This window comes from Drosophila navojoa, chromosome 5 (assembly GCF_054131105.1).
Source record: "Drosophila navojoa isolate 15081-1374.11 chromosome 5, UAZ_NAV_1.0, whole genome shotgun sequence".
In the NCBI taxonomy this organism is placed as follows: domain Eukaryota; kingdom Metazoa; phylum Arthropoda; class Insecta; order Diptera; family Drosophilidae; genus Drosophila; species Drosophila navojoa.
In genome coordinates, this window is record NC_142893.1 from 14379328 (window position 1) to 14391423 (window position 12096).

General features: G+C 37.0%; 3 protein-coding genes across 10 annotated transcripts in view; 2 read left to right on the forward strand and 1 right to left on the reverse strand.

Annotated features, from left to right (window-relative positions):
• Window positions 1–8974, forward strand: part of LOC108654797 (guanine nucleotide exchange factor DBS) — a 49289-nt gene extending 40315 nt beyond the window's left edge. For 5 of the 8 annotated variants that reach the window (XM_089261693.1, XM_018106341.3, XM_089261697.1 and 2 more), the window contains 8 exons: window positions 1387–1503; window positions 2944–3039; window positions 4719–4904; window positions 4979–5296; window positions 5374–5571; window positions 5632–6108; window positions 8003–8129; window positions 8258–8974. In XM_089261693.1, coding sequence (XP_089117819.1) covers window positions 1387–1503; window positions 2944–3039; window positions 4719–4904; window positions 4979–5296; window positions 5374–5571; window positions 5632–6108; window positions 8003–8129; window positions 8258–8361 — 1623 coding nt within the window. In that variant the 3' untranslated portion in view covers window positions 8362–8974. Of the gene's footprint in view, window positions 1–1386; window positions 1504–2943; window positions 3040–4718; window positions 4905–4978; window positions 5297–5373; window positions 5572–5631; window positions 6109–6717; window positions 6902–8002; window positions 8130–8257 lie in introns of those variants that run through there. The other 3 variants (XR_016197013.1, XM_089261694.1, XM_089261695.1) reach the window with 3 other exon arrangements.
• Window positions 8975–9287: 313 nt separating this feature from the next.
• On the reverse strand, window positions 9288–10683 carry RNASEK (Ribonuclease kappa). Its single transcript, XM_018106351.3, has 3 exons — window positions 10465–10683; window positions 10245–10364; window positions 9288–9985 (listed from the first exon to the last, which is right to left on the reverse strand). Exons 1-3 carry the CDS (start codon window positions 10531–10533, stop codon window positions 9887–9889), a joined length of 288 nt encoding a protein of 95 aa, XP_017961840.1. The 5' UTR covers window positions 10534–10683; the 3' UTR covers window positions 9288–9886.
• A 145-nt stretch (window positions 10684–10828) lies between these two features.
• On the forward strand, window positions 10829–11822 carry Josd (Josephin domain containing). Its single transcript, XM_018106982.3, has 2 exons — window positions 10829–11280; window positions 11347–11822. Exons 1-2 carry the CDS (start codon window positions 11036–11038, stop codon window positions 11669–11671), a joined length of 570 nt encoding a protein of 189 aa, XP_017962471.1. The 5' UTR covers window positions 10829–11035; the 3' UTR covers window positions 11672–11822.
• The last annotated feature ends 274 nt before the right edge of the window (window positions 11823–12096 follow it).

Below are 12096 nucleotides of genomic sequence, written 5' to 3' on the forward strand. Positions count from 1 at the left end.
AGTATAAATACTTTTGATCAGCATAACAAGTTGGGCTGATCTGAAATTCTATGAACTTTTGAGCACACAGATCTCGTAAGCTATTTAGGTTACTGACTGGATATTTAATGAATATATATATTCTTGCATACATTATGCCCTAGATACATTTCAGTTTTCTCCCAGACTCTTGTATCATTCTCCATTTGAACTGATTCCCTATTTTTATAATCGTAAGAAATAGAACTGTAGACTTGCTATTGGAAATGTATATTCTAAAATACGTTCAACAGTGAAAACATAACACTTTACTCTGAAATTCACTTCTTAACTTTATTAGTTATACAAATAGAGATTTAACCCTATTTTCACGCCTAACCTAAATTGAATCTAATCTTTGCTAATCTCTCAATTTTCCTGCAGTGCTTAGAAAGTAAATCAAATTGAAATGAAAATGAAAGAAAATAAATACAAGAAGAAGAGTAGATGAAGTTAGCCAACTGAAAAGTGAAGATCATTAGACCTTGTTATGAACAATGAGAGAACCGAGCTAATTCTGACAGTCGAGTCGAGCTGTTTGCGCAGTCTGCAATTAAAAGCAGAAACAGACTGTGCGCCATGGCTAACTTGGCCAATTGGGCAAAGTTAGAAAGCGCCAAGGCTAGGCAGCAATTATCTAATAGACGCCGGCCGAAGCGCTACTCTGGGGTTAAGGCAGCCAAAGTAATTAAAAGCCTCCCACAGCTTAGAACCAGCAAACTGGGTAATTAGACTAGAGTTGTGCACGTTAAGTTGGCTAAGTTGAGCTCTTGTTGCTTTTGTTTTCGGCATATGAAACCAAAAAAGCGTGCAGCGCCCATGGAAAGTCAAGCGAGCGAGTTTGACCCATCGAGCAGAGCCTGAGCCCAGCGCAGCGCCGCGCAGCGCAGCGAAAGTGGTAACAGAAAGCCAGCCAAGTTGGCCACAAAACAGTAGCAGCAACCATAGACAGCAACAGCAACAGCCAAAGAACCGTTTTTCTCGCATTTAAATAAACGTCGTCTAGTTAGAAAAGTCTCAGCTCTGGGCAAGCTGTCGAAACCTGAAGAAGATTTGTCCAAATCGCTGCCGGCCAAAAGATCTATGCCAACCGTTGTGTCTCCTATTAGCCGGTCTCTGTTTTAATTCTCGTGCTTTTGGTGTCTTGTTTTATTTGTTGTTGTTGTTGTTGTTGTCGTCTTTGCGTTTTGTTCCCTTTGATAGCCAAGTTCATAAGCTGGCCATAAATCGTGTCAGATATGCGCATTCACCTCAATCAGCATTACCTGAACTGAACTGAACTGAATTGAACTAAACTCATAGATAAGAAAGAGATTATTATGAATAATATTTATAATTCTGATTGGTATTTGCCTCTGTTTCTTGCAGACTGGTATACATGAGTTACGACCCAGATCCATGGACGGTGTCATTGACTCGGGCGTTTCGTTAAATGGCGACACCGGCTCGAGTCCCGACAATGGCGAACACCTGCAAAATCAACAGGTGAGTCAACTGCTCAATTAAATCTATTTTAATTAATTAATTAAATAATATATATATTTAATTATTACTACAATTTTATGTATATAAACTATATCATATATGATAATTAATTAAATAATATATTATTAAATACAATTTCAATTATATTTTTTACATATATATAATAATAAACTAATGATATACATATAATAAATAATAAATTAATTTTTAATATTTAATCAAATATATCATAAATAATAAATAATTAAATTATATATTATTACATATAATTTCAATTATATTTTTTACATACGTATTATAAATAATACATTAATTTTTAATATTTGCTAAAATATATCATAAATGATAGTTAATTAAAAAATATATTTGAATTATATATATTATAATGAATTAAATAATATATTATTAAATATAATTTAAATTATATTTTTTACATACGTAAATAATAAATTAATTTTTAATATTTGATAAAATATATCAGAAATGATTATAAATTAAAAATAATTTCAATTTTTTTTATTTACATAAGTATAATAAATAAAAAATATTTTTTTTTAATAAAAAATAAAATTTTACTAAATAAATTTTGTTTTTAAATTTATTTTTTAGAATTGCCAATACAAATATTTTAATTGCTTAAAATTAACTAAGATATTTAATATGTTTGTGTTTTTAATATATGGTAATTAAAATAAACACATATTTTTAACAAAGAGTTAATAAATATCATTTAAGTAATATTTATGTAATTTTATTTATTTATTTTTTAATTTTTAGTTTTTTCTTAGTATTAAATTTTTATATAACTTATTAATATTTAATTATTATTAATAAATTATTTGTTATATTTTTATTTTACTAATTTTTCATATATATACATTTTAGAATTATTTCTCTATTTTATTTATAATTTATTAACTAATTTTATAAAACACTTACGTGTATATAAATTAAAATTGTTTTGCAAATTATTATAGATCAAAGAGCCTTCGATAAAGTATTTATCAAAAATGTCATCCAACTATGTTTATGTTCTTCAAACACACAAAATTTTAAATCATAAAAATTAGACATCACAGAAAAAAAACGTAGTAAAATTTCAGCCATTTTAAATTCTTCCAAAAACTTTAGATACCAATAGATAATTTGGCCAAAAAACAAATCGAAAGACTTCGTAACACACAAGTTTTTACCACAAAAGTTTTTACCTGCTATCAGTGTCATAGTTGTCCAAAGTTTTATTTATATTAATTTTAAATGGACGCAGAATCGAAACACTAAAATATATTATACTATATTATATACTTGCAAAATACAGTTCAATTATGTTGATTAAAAATAATAATGAGGTAGAGTAACCATAGAAACCATAGATTATAATTAAAGTTTTACTTTGCATTTCACTAAGCTCTCGCATCTTTCTCTCACCCCATTTCGCAGGATGCTGAGGCGAGGAAACTTAAACGAGGTCACGTGCTCACTGAGCTGCTGGAGACGGAGCGCATCTATGTGAATGAAATGAGCTCGATTCTAAAGGTAAATATGAAATGCACCAGATAGATATATAGTTATAGATATACAGATTGAGATTGAGATCGAGAGAGTTGGGCCAACGGTATAGGCCTGCTTCAAACTCATGCAGCATGAAATCCGAGTCTTGGCAACTGCCCAGTGGCCAGCGAACTGAGACTGAATTCGAGTTAGTGCAGAGCTGAATGGGTTCTTGGCTTGGGTGCTCAGAGCTGATGCGCCTGAATGCCCCTGCCTGTAATTAGTGCATTAAAACCATTTGGCTCTCGCTGTGTGCGAACTAAGAAGATTCCATAAGTAATTTGTTACCGATTCTCGGCCAGCCGAGCTGCTGGCAATCATTTAGCGATTGACTCTTGTGCGCGACGGACGGTACAGCAAACTAGTATCCACGCAATCCCAACCGTAGAAACAGCCAGAGCTATGCGCTACGGGGGCTACGATCTGAGAAAAGCCTCAAAACCAAAGACGCCGGCCGGCCAGAGCCCATTCCGGCTGCGACGGGTGCAGAATACGGCGTGCAACATCGTCGGACGATTCAATCTCAAGTTGGGCGATTCTCTGATCAAGCGCTTCCACTTGCCCTTGGCTGGGGCCGATGAGCCACGCGAGTCGCCGCTGTCGTTTCAAGGCTCGCTCTTCGGCTCGCAGGCCTCCTGCGGCGGACTGAGCTATCGTCCGGCCGACTTTCGGCCACGTTTCGAGTCCTTCAGCACGGATCTGGGCGGCAATTACATATTCGGCACGAACCTCTGCAACTTTGCCACCCACAATGTACTGAATGGCAAGTCAACGATCAAGATCATCAACACGCTGAAGGAGTGCGAGGAGCGCGAGTGCTGCGTGAGTGAGCGGGAGCGGGAGCTGGAGCTGGGGCTGGAGTCGGCGACCTGCCCGACCACGGCCTACAATAGTCTGCAGCGGCTGAAGGATCAGCGTCGCACCATATTCAAGGAGCTCATCGAGCTGTCCAGCTGCGACGAGTCGCTGGAGTATCGGCTGGTCAAGGACTATCTGGAGTCGAACAGCTACTCGGAAATAGAGAACGACACCGAGTTCAAGGACTACCTGCAGCGCAAGAACTACATGGATATACTGGCCTATCTTGAGGACAGCGAGCCCAAGAGCCTGTTGTCCGTCTCGTCCTCGTTGGCGCGCGCTCAGAGCTCCCTCGGCTCGCTGAACAACACCAAGGTGCTGTCCACGCCCAAGTCCCTGAAGGGTCCCAAGCAGGTGCCCGCCGTGGATGCCCGACTGTGCAGCTCTTGCCGTTCCAGCTGGCAGAGCCAATGCACGTCCAACGATGATGGGGCCAGCTCCAGTCCAAGACGCACAGAGACTGCCTTAACCAAGTCAACGACAGATTGGAACAGTTCATACCATGAAATACTCGGCTTTTGTCGGCAGTTCTTCGAAGAGAGCGTCGGCGATGCCAAGGAGTTGCCCGAGCTGCGGAACACCAAGTTCAAGGCGTCCAAGTATAAGCAGCTCCTGAAGGATTTCGTTGTGGCCCAGGGCTACGCCACTGTGGAGCAGTATGTGGAGCAGAAGTTTGGCCAATTCATAAGCAGCAAAATAAATGCATTTTGTGATAATGTAAAGCCAATCCCAGACAACAGCTACAATCCATTTATAATGTCTATATCTAACTGCCTTTGTTGTTGTTGTTGTTGTACTCCTTGCAGGGCTACTTTGACCAAATGCAATCGGACGAGCTAATGCATCTGGTGCCGGCCAGTCTGCAAGGCAAAGAAGAAATCCTTTTCGGCAATCTGCATGAGCTCTACACCTTTCACAACGAGATCTTCCTGAAGGACCTGGAGAACTGCATTTCGACCACAGAGCTGGTGGCGCTGTGTTTTGTGCAAAGGGTAAGGAATGAAAGAGATTATAGTCAAGATTCGCCGACTCATCTCTATATATGTATATCCGATTGTCATTCCAGCGTGACACCTTCTATCGGCTGTACTCGTTCTATTGCCAGAATATTCCGCGCTCGGACCGTCTGCGCGAGACGCTCGTCGATACCCACCTATTCCTGCAGGAGTGCCAGAAGAGATTGGGCCACAAGCTGCCGCTGGCCGCGTACCTGCTGAAGCCCGTGCAGCGCATCACCAAGTACCAGCTGCTGCTGAAGGATCTGCTGCGCTTCAGCGACAGCGGCAGCTGCACCAAGGAGCTGCAGAAGGCGCTCGACTGCATGCTGATTGTGCTGAAGTGCGTCAACGATTCCATGCACCAAGTGGCTATAACTGGATTCCCAGTAAGCAAACTCCTGCCCACTCATTATCATTGACAATCCAAGCTAATCTCCATATATATATATATTGCGATTCGCAGACCGATCTGGCACAGCAGGGCGAGCTGCTGCTGCAGGACTCGTTTCAGGTGTGGACCGAGTCGAAGAAGGACATCCGGCTGCGCATCAAGCCACAGCAGCGGCACATCTTTCTCTACCAAAAGTCGCTGCTCTTCTGCAAGCAAACCTCCAAAGCGGGTCACAACAAGAGTACCTACCAGTTCAAGCATCACGTCAAGGTGGGTCCCAGTATATATATACATACTTATATATCCATTCGCTAATCATCTCTGCTGCAGATGTCACAAATTGGTCTGACAGAGTCCGTTCGGGGCGATGCGAAGCGCTTCGAGGTCTGGCTGCAGGGTCGTCAGGAGGTGCACACGCTGCAGGCGCCCTCGCTGGAGGTGAAGAACAAGTGGGTGGCCGAGATCAAGCGGGTGCTGCTCAACCAGCTGGAGGAACTGAAGGGCGAGAAGATCAAACAGTATGGCCTAAATCATCGCGGACTCAAGCAAACCACATCGTGGGACACGCCCAACATTATACTGGGCACACCGGGTCGAACGATCAGCTGCGATGCATCCTCCGAGTCCTCCAATCGCAACTCCAACTGCAGCAGCGAAGAGAACGGCCCGGCGGGCGCCGCCTGCGGCAACTCGAGCGGCGGCGGCGGCGGCATGGCCGACAGGGATCATCCCGAGGGCTGTGGCTGGAGCTCGGACTACTCGAACAGCGAGGACGAGATCTCGGTGAACGAGGACAACAGCACACCGGTAATTAGAACCTTAGCACTATAGAAATCAGGTGTACTCTTCCTCTCCTGGTTGATGAGTTCAAGAATTGCAAATCCCAACAAGTTTCAATAGGACTTCTCAGTGCAGCATCCTACTATCCTTTGCTGTACTTTCAAATCTCTTTCAAATCCAACTCTGTCTGTCCGTATTTCTGACATGTATTCACTAACCCAAATAACAAATTGATTAATTAATTAATTCCAAATAAATTTTAGAAAATATGCAAAGATTAAAGAGAAATCTCTCGTAGGCATTTAAATATTATTGTAAATTCTTTTACTATTCGGCTGAAATATTTATAATTATAAACTGTATATTTCGGTGCACCGATTAAAATTCCTATAAATTATCACATTAATTTTATAATTTTAATTTAATTTTGTCTAATAATAATTTTATAGTCTTATTGGATAATTTTGGGTTTATCTTTTTACTTACATGGCAAACACCAAAAAAATATATGTAAATTTACCAAAATATAAAAACAAACATAAATTCATATATCTATGTATATGTTTATATATATATATATATGTTTCATGTACATATATGCATTCATATATAAATCATTTGGCCCACGTACGACAGGGCTTTCTGGATCTGCTGACGCATTGGGCCTCCTATAATACCGATGGAGCAGCGTCCTCCACGTCCTTTGCGCGGAACACCAAATCCAACTCTAAATTTTATGTTTCCGTTGACCACTGAGGTGTGCTCCATGGTCCATCCGCATCCGCCCATCAAGTATACGTACTGTAGCCGTAGCTGCTAGGTATGCGCCGTCCTCCCCCCCTCTTAAGTAGTATGATGCACGCCCATGGCTTATGTTCGAATGATGCTTGTAATCGTCAGTTATCTATAAGAGCAGCTGTGTTCCGTGACTAATCTTATTGTTGACTTATTGTTGTTGTCCATCATAAAAGTCATAATCGCATGCCGAGCTCTCATTTCTTCCAAAGATGTTGCAAATGAAATCATTAAATGTATAGGCTTAGTCGTTGGGTTTAGATGGCTTTTATATACATATAGAGGTATATATTGTATACTCGCTAGTAAAAATTTAGTTCACAGCAGAACTCCCAAGCAATTGCAGCGCTGAAAGTCTGTAGTTAATATTTCTTTTAAATAGGAAAAGTTTCAACAATAATCAATAAATACATAGCTAGAGTATACCCTGAAGAATATTGAAGGTTCAATCTTCCAAAATTTCTTCAGTTATGCGATTAGGAAAACGTTTAAAAGAAAACTCTTTGGAATTTGTCGAAGAATTGAAATAGAGCTCCGAGGTTTTGTTAATTCCGACTGGCGTGGCTCATTCATCAATGGCAAATAAATAGGAGCTGTAACGCTAAGAGACACACCCGCCCATAAGACTCACCTTTACGTTTCATAGATCACGCTCGTTGGAGTAGGCTTTATAGAGATTAGCTGTGTTTTGTTGTTAAACAATTATTATTTAATATAAAAAATATATACATACATGTATATATATTTTATATATTATTTTGAATTTATTTTTTACTTAAATTTAACTATATATTTAAAAAAAACATTTTTTTTATTAATTTTTATTAATGTATATATATTTTGTTAAAATAAAATATATATAAAAATTTAAAAAATGATTTAACTTAAATATATGCATATATTTAACAATTCGAAAAATTAAATTTGTTCTTTGAAGGTTAATTGCAAATAGTTAAATAATAAATTAACAACCGCTTAAAGCTTAAGTACTATATTAACACACAGAGCTATATGATTCACTCCAAATGCCTGCGTTAACTGTTTCTATACTATATTGAATGCAAATGCTAACCGGACAACAACACACAACAAATAATATATGTATATTGTATAAATCTCGATGCAGGGCAGTAAATTCATTGCCCTGGCTGACTATACGGCTATGGGTCACTCGGAAGTTTCGATGCGAGAAGGCGAAGCTATCGAGCTATTAAAAGTGGGCTGTGCCGGCTGGTGGTACGTGCGCGTCTTAGGTAATTGATACTTAAATGGCGCATGTTTAATACACTGCATGTTTTCACTAAACATACATACATATAGACATACATATATATGTCGAAATTTATATTTTATGAATAATTGAAATTTACTTTCTAAACAGATACCAATGCAGAAGGTTGGACCCCGGGCGCATATCTGGAATCGATCAATCGAAAGTCGTCAAGATCATCGAGCTGTAATCAGGAGCGAATAATTCAAAAATAAATTACTCAACACTGGAACTTGCTTATCTCCATCTGAAAATCAAATGAAGTCGAGCTGCTTGACGTCGAGTTTTCAAAACTAAATCTATCGCCTTTTAAAATAGATATCAGTATTTGAGCTTCTTCTTCTCAAAGGTCACACTTTATACACTCTTTTGATATGCTTACACTCTCGGAATCTAATCGAAAAACCTAAAGGAAAAACTTAAAAAAAAATCTCCATTCTGAATCTAAATAACCTTCCATTTCGTATCTGAATACCCTCGCTTTGGCAAAAGTGTAAATTGTGGATAAACAAGAAAGTAAATTAATTATATTAAATATATGTTAGTTTATAAGAAATTTCTTGTTGTTAATTTAAATTTAAATGGAAAAACATGCAAATATTTATATATATATATATAGTTATATTAAGAATCTATGGCTTATGTATGTATGTAACTAGCTAGTTTCTAGTCCATTTTCATCGCTTTTATGTATTGATGTACGTGCGCTCTATAGTATTTTGAGGACTGTTACAATGATTGTTAAGGACAACTTGTCGAATATTTCTTGAAACTTTATCAATATTTTAAAACATGGCATTCAAATAAAAAATAATATATTTATATAAATATACGTTTATGAAAATACGCCTAAGTATGTTTAATATATATATATACATAAATAAATATTACTAAATAACCGAAAAACGGCAAAAACTTACTTCTTTGTTTTTACATTGATATAATCGTCGTTTAGTCGAGGGTGGAAAGATTGAGATGACAACAAACAAATAATAATAATAAATAAGATATCTAATTAAAAAATATATATTAAATGAAATAAAAAGTAGTTCATTTCAATCCAATTTTATTTCCACTTTTTGTTAGCACAATCAAGAGGCTAAGCTTTAGCCACACTCATAAAACACAAATAAGCAACATGTTAATTTTGTTCAATATATATATATATTTATTTCGTAGATATTAAACAATTTGAACGAATTTATAGGATGACACCCCAATAATACCGCAAAGCTAACGATGATAACTTTGTTTAATACAGGCATCAGGTTGGGAATACATTTTTTTACAATTGATTTAGCTGACGTACAGTATGGATACAGATTGACTCTGAGATTGTTTTAACTAACGGCGGAACTAGATGATACAAAATTGTTGCTTTTGCTTTACACGTTTGGACCGATACAGCGAGAGAGTAGAACTAAGAAAGGAATGTGTGATTATTATGAACAAAACAATTGTATTACGTACATATTTATACATACATTTGACTTAAATATTATCATATTCAATTCAATTTAAACTTTAGCAACAAAAACTTTGGGGATATTATACAGTAAATAAACAAATTTCTTCAACATGAAAACATTTCAATACTAATTGTGATTAGATGCGATCAGCAGCAACGCCGATTGCACACAAGTTACATTTTGTTGTAGTTCTTGATGTTTCTTTTCTTTAATGGATTGTTGCATCGCACTCACGCCAAGCAACATTGATTTTGAAGTTGAAGCACAGATTTTAGTTGGCAGTCACTCTGCTGTTCATGTAAAATTGTTGCGCAGAGAGCAGCAGAGTCAAGACGTAAATGCACGCCGCAATCCAGCAGTTGTAGGCATTCTATAAAAAAGAGAAAATTTATTTAGTCACAATGCCATGGAATACTTAAGTATGTATGTATGTATGTATGTATAAATTTGCATGTGTATACACAAAATGCATATATTCATATCGTGCTTCACAAACGGAACATTAAATTTATCTTGTCCGCATTCTGAAGTCCTCACAACTCCCAAGGGGTTGTAAGAACATGTATGTACCTAATATTTACACACAAACATACATACATACATGTATGACTCGACATTGAAACACCAACCTGATTGTATGCAGCATTCGCTGCCGTATAGAATTCATCCAAGGTTTTGTACTCCTCAGCTAGTGGCAAATCCTCAATTAGTGCCACACTGTGTATGTAAAAGAACAGACCCATGAGCACCTACAAAAATAAAACCGATTATTATGTGAATATTTTGGTCTTGTGACTCTTCCGTATGACCCCCACAAAACAAACCAAATTCACCAGCACACCCACTTACCAACTGCACAATGCCCCAAACGGAGATAATCAATCCGCATAGGGAGCATTTCGGACCACAAATTTTCATTTTGCTAGCTTCGTTAAACGCTGCTCGACGGGTTGATGTAAATAAGTTCCTTTTAAATTGGAATTCGCGTCGATAGACTTTTTTCGCAGAAGCTAGCAAATGTCAGGTGAAAATCATGTGACAGTTTGTGGTGAGTTTAGTGTGACCAACTGGAAACATTTTTAATATATTTTATGGCTTTTTGATATACTAAAAATACTGTGTATAAACTGAACAAATACTGGTATACATCTATTATAATATATTTATAAATAATGATGAATATTTAAAAATTTGATAGATATCTATTTGGTAAACCGCGATTGATCCAAGTTAAGCATTTTTCGATTTTTTTTCTGTTATTATATTTTGTTACTTAGGTCGTAACGTGTACAACATACCAAACAATACACACACACATACTGACACATAAACAAGTAAACAGATTGTCAACAAAGTAAAAAATTGTCCAGAAACATAAACTGTAAATAATTAAAACTCAAAATTACTGTAAAAATCACCTATGCCATCAGTGTATCACGAAAAACAAATGAGGCAGTTATGTGCCTTACATGCATTAAACAATCTCTTTCAAGGCGATCAATCCTATACTAAAGGGGAACTGGATGATATCTGCAATAATTTGAGTCCAAATGTATGGATTAATCCACATCGCTCTGTGCTGGGTCTTGGAAACTATGATATTAATGTTATCATGACTGCGTTGCAAAAACGGAACTGTGAAGCCATTTGGTTTGATAAAAGAAAGTAAATATTAATGTCTAGTGAAGCTCTTTTAACTCTAGTAACTACTGCATTTGTAATTTCACTTAGGGACCCTTCCATTATAGACCTTGATTCAATTATTGGCTTCATCTTGAACATTCCATCTGATTATAAATTCGGAGTAATTACCTTGCCTTTGCGTAGACGACATTGGATAGCTGTACGTCGCATCGGGGATTCGTACTACAATTTGGACTCGAAACTCCGACAGCCGGAACTGCTGGGTAATGAAGCGGATATGTTACAGTTCTTGCGGGAACAGCTTTCTGATGAACTGCATCAGCGGGAACTGTTTCTGGTACTCGAACAACAAAGCGGCGAGAATACCGATCAGCGCTGGATCAAACAGTCCTATAGAAAGGCCGTTGTTTGACCAGAACAACGATCTGTATATTCTAGTCAATATATGGCCTATGTTGAAGGGATTATCAAAGCTCAATCGAAAATTTACAGTGTTAAAAGTAAAAGAATGAATGAGTTCTTTCACAATTTAATTGCAAATAATTAGAAAGGTACAACTTGAATTTGATAGATGTATCAAAAGAATGAATATAGTTTAGATCGAGGCACTTCTTTTTTATCAAAAGGGAGATAAATTATTGAAGTTGGAATATTGTTGATAAAGGTTGAATTTTCGAGGAATTTAATTACAATTATTTGATGAATCTTAGCTTAAGCTCATTGATTTTATATACAAATACATTTATAATAGTAATTGATTGCTATCAATATTTGTATATATTCAATTGATAAACAATGTAGGTTATCAAGGAGTTCGTTTAGGTACTTCTTGACTAG

Bases quoted from the DNA above. Each gene is read 5' to 3' on its own strand.
- RNASEK (XM_018106351.3), bottom strand. From the start codon at position 10,533: ATGAAAATTTGTGGTCCGAAATGCTCCCTATGCGGATTGATTATCTCC. The intron at 10,365-10,464 runs GTAAGTGGGTGT...TTATTTTTGTAG, and splicing joins TTTGGGGCATTGTGCAGTTG to GTGCTCATGGGTCTGTTCTT. The intron at 9,986-10,244 runs GTTGGTGTTTCA...TCTTTTTTATAG, and splicing joins CGAATGCTGCATACAATCAG to AATGCCTACAACTGCTGGAT.
- Josd (XM_018106982.3), top strand. From the start codon at position 11,036: ATGCCATCAGTGTATCACGAAAAACAAATGAGGCAGTTATGTGCCTTA. The intron at 11,281-11,346 runs GTAAATATTAAT...AATTTCACTTAG, and splicing joins ATTTGGTTTGATAAAAGAAA to GGACCCTTCCATTATAGACC.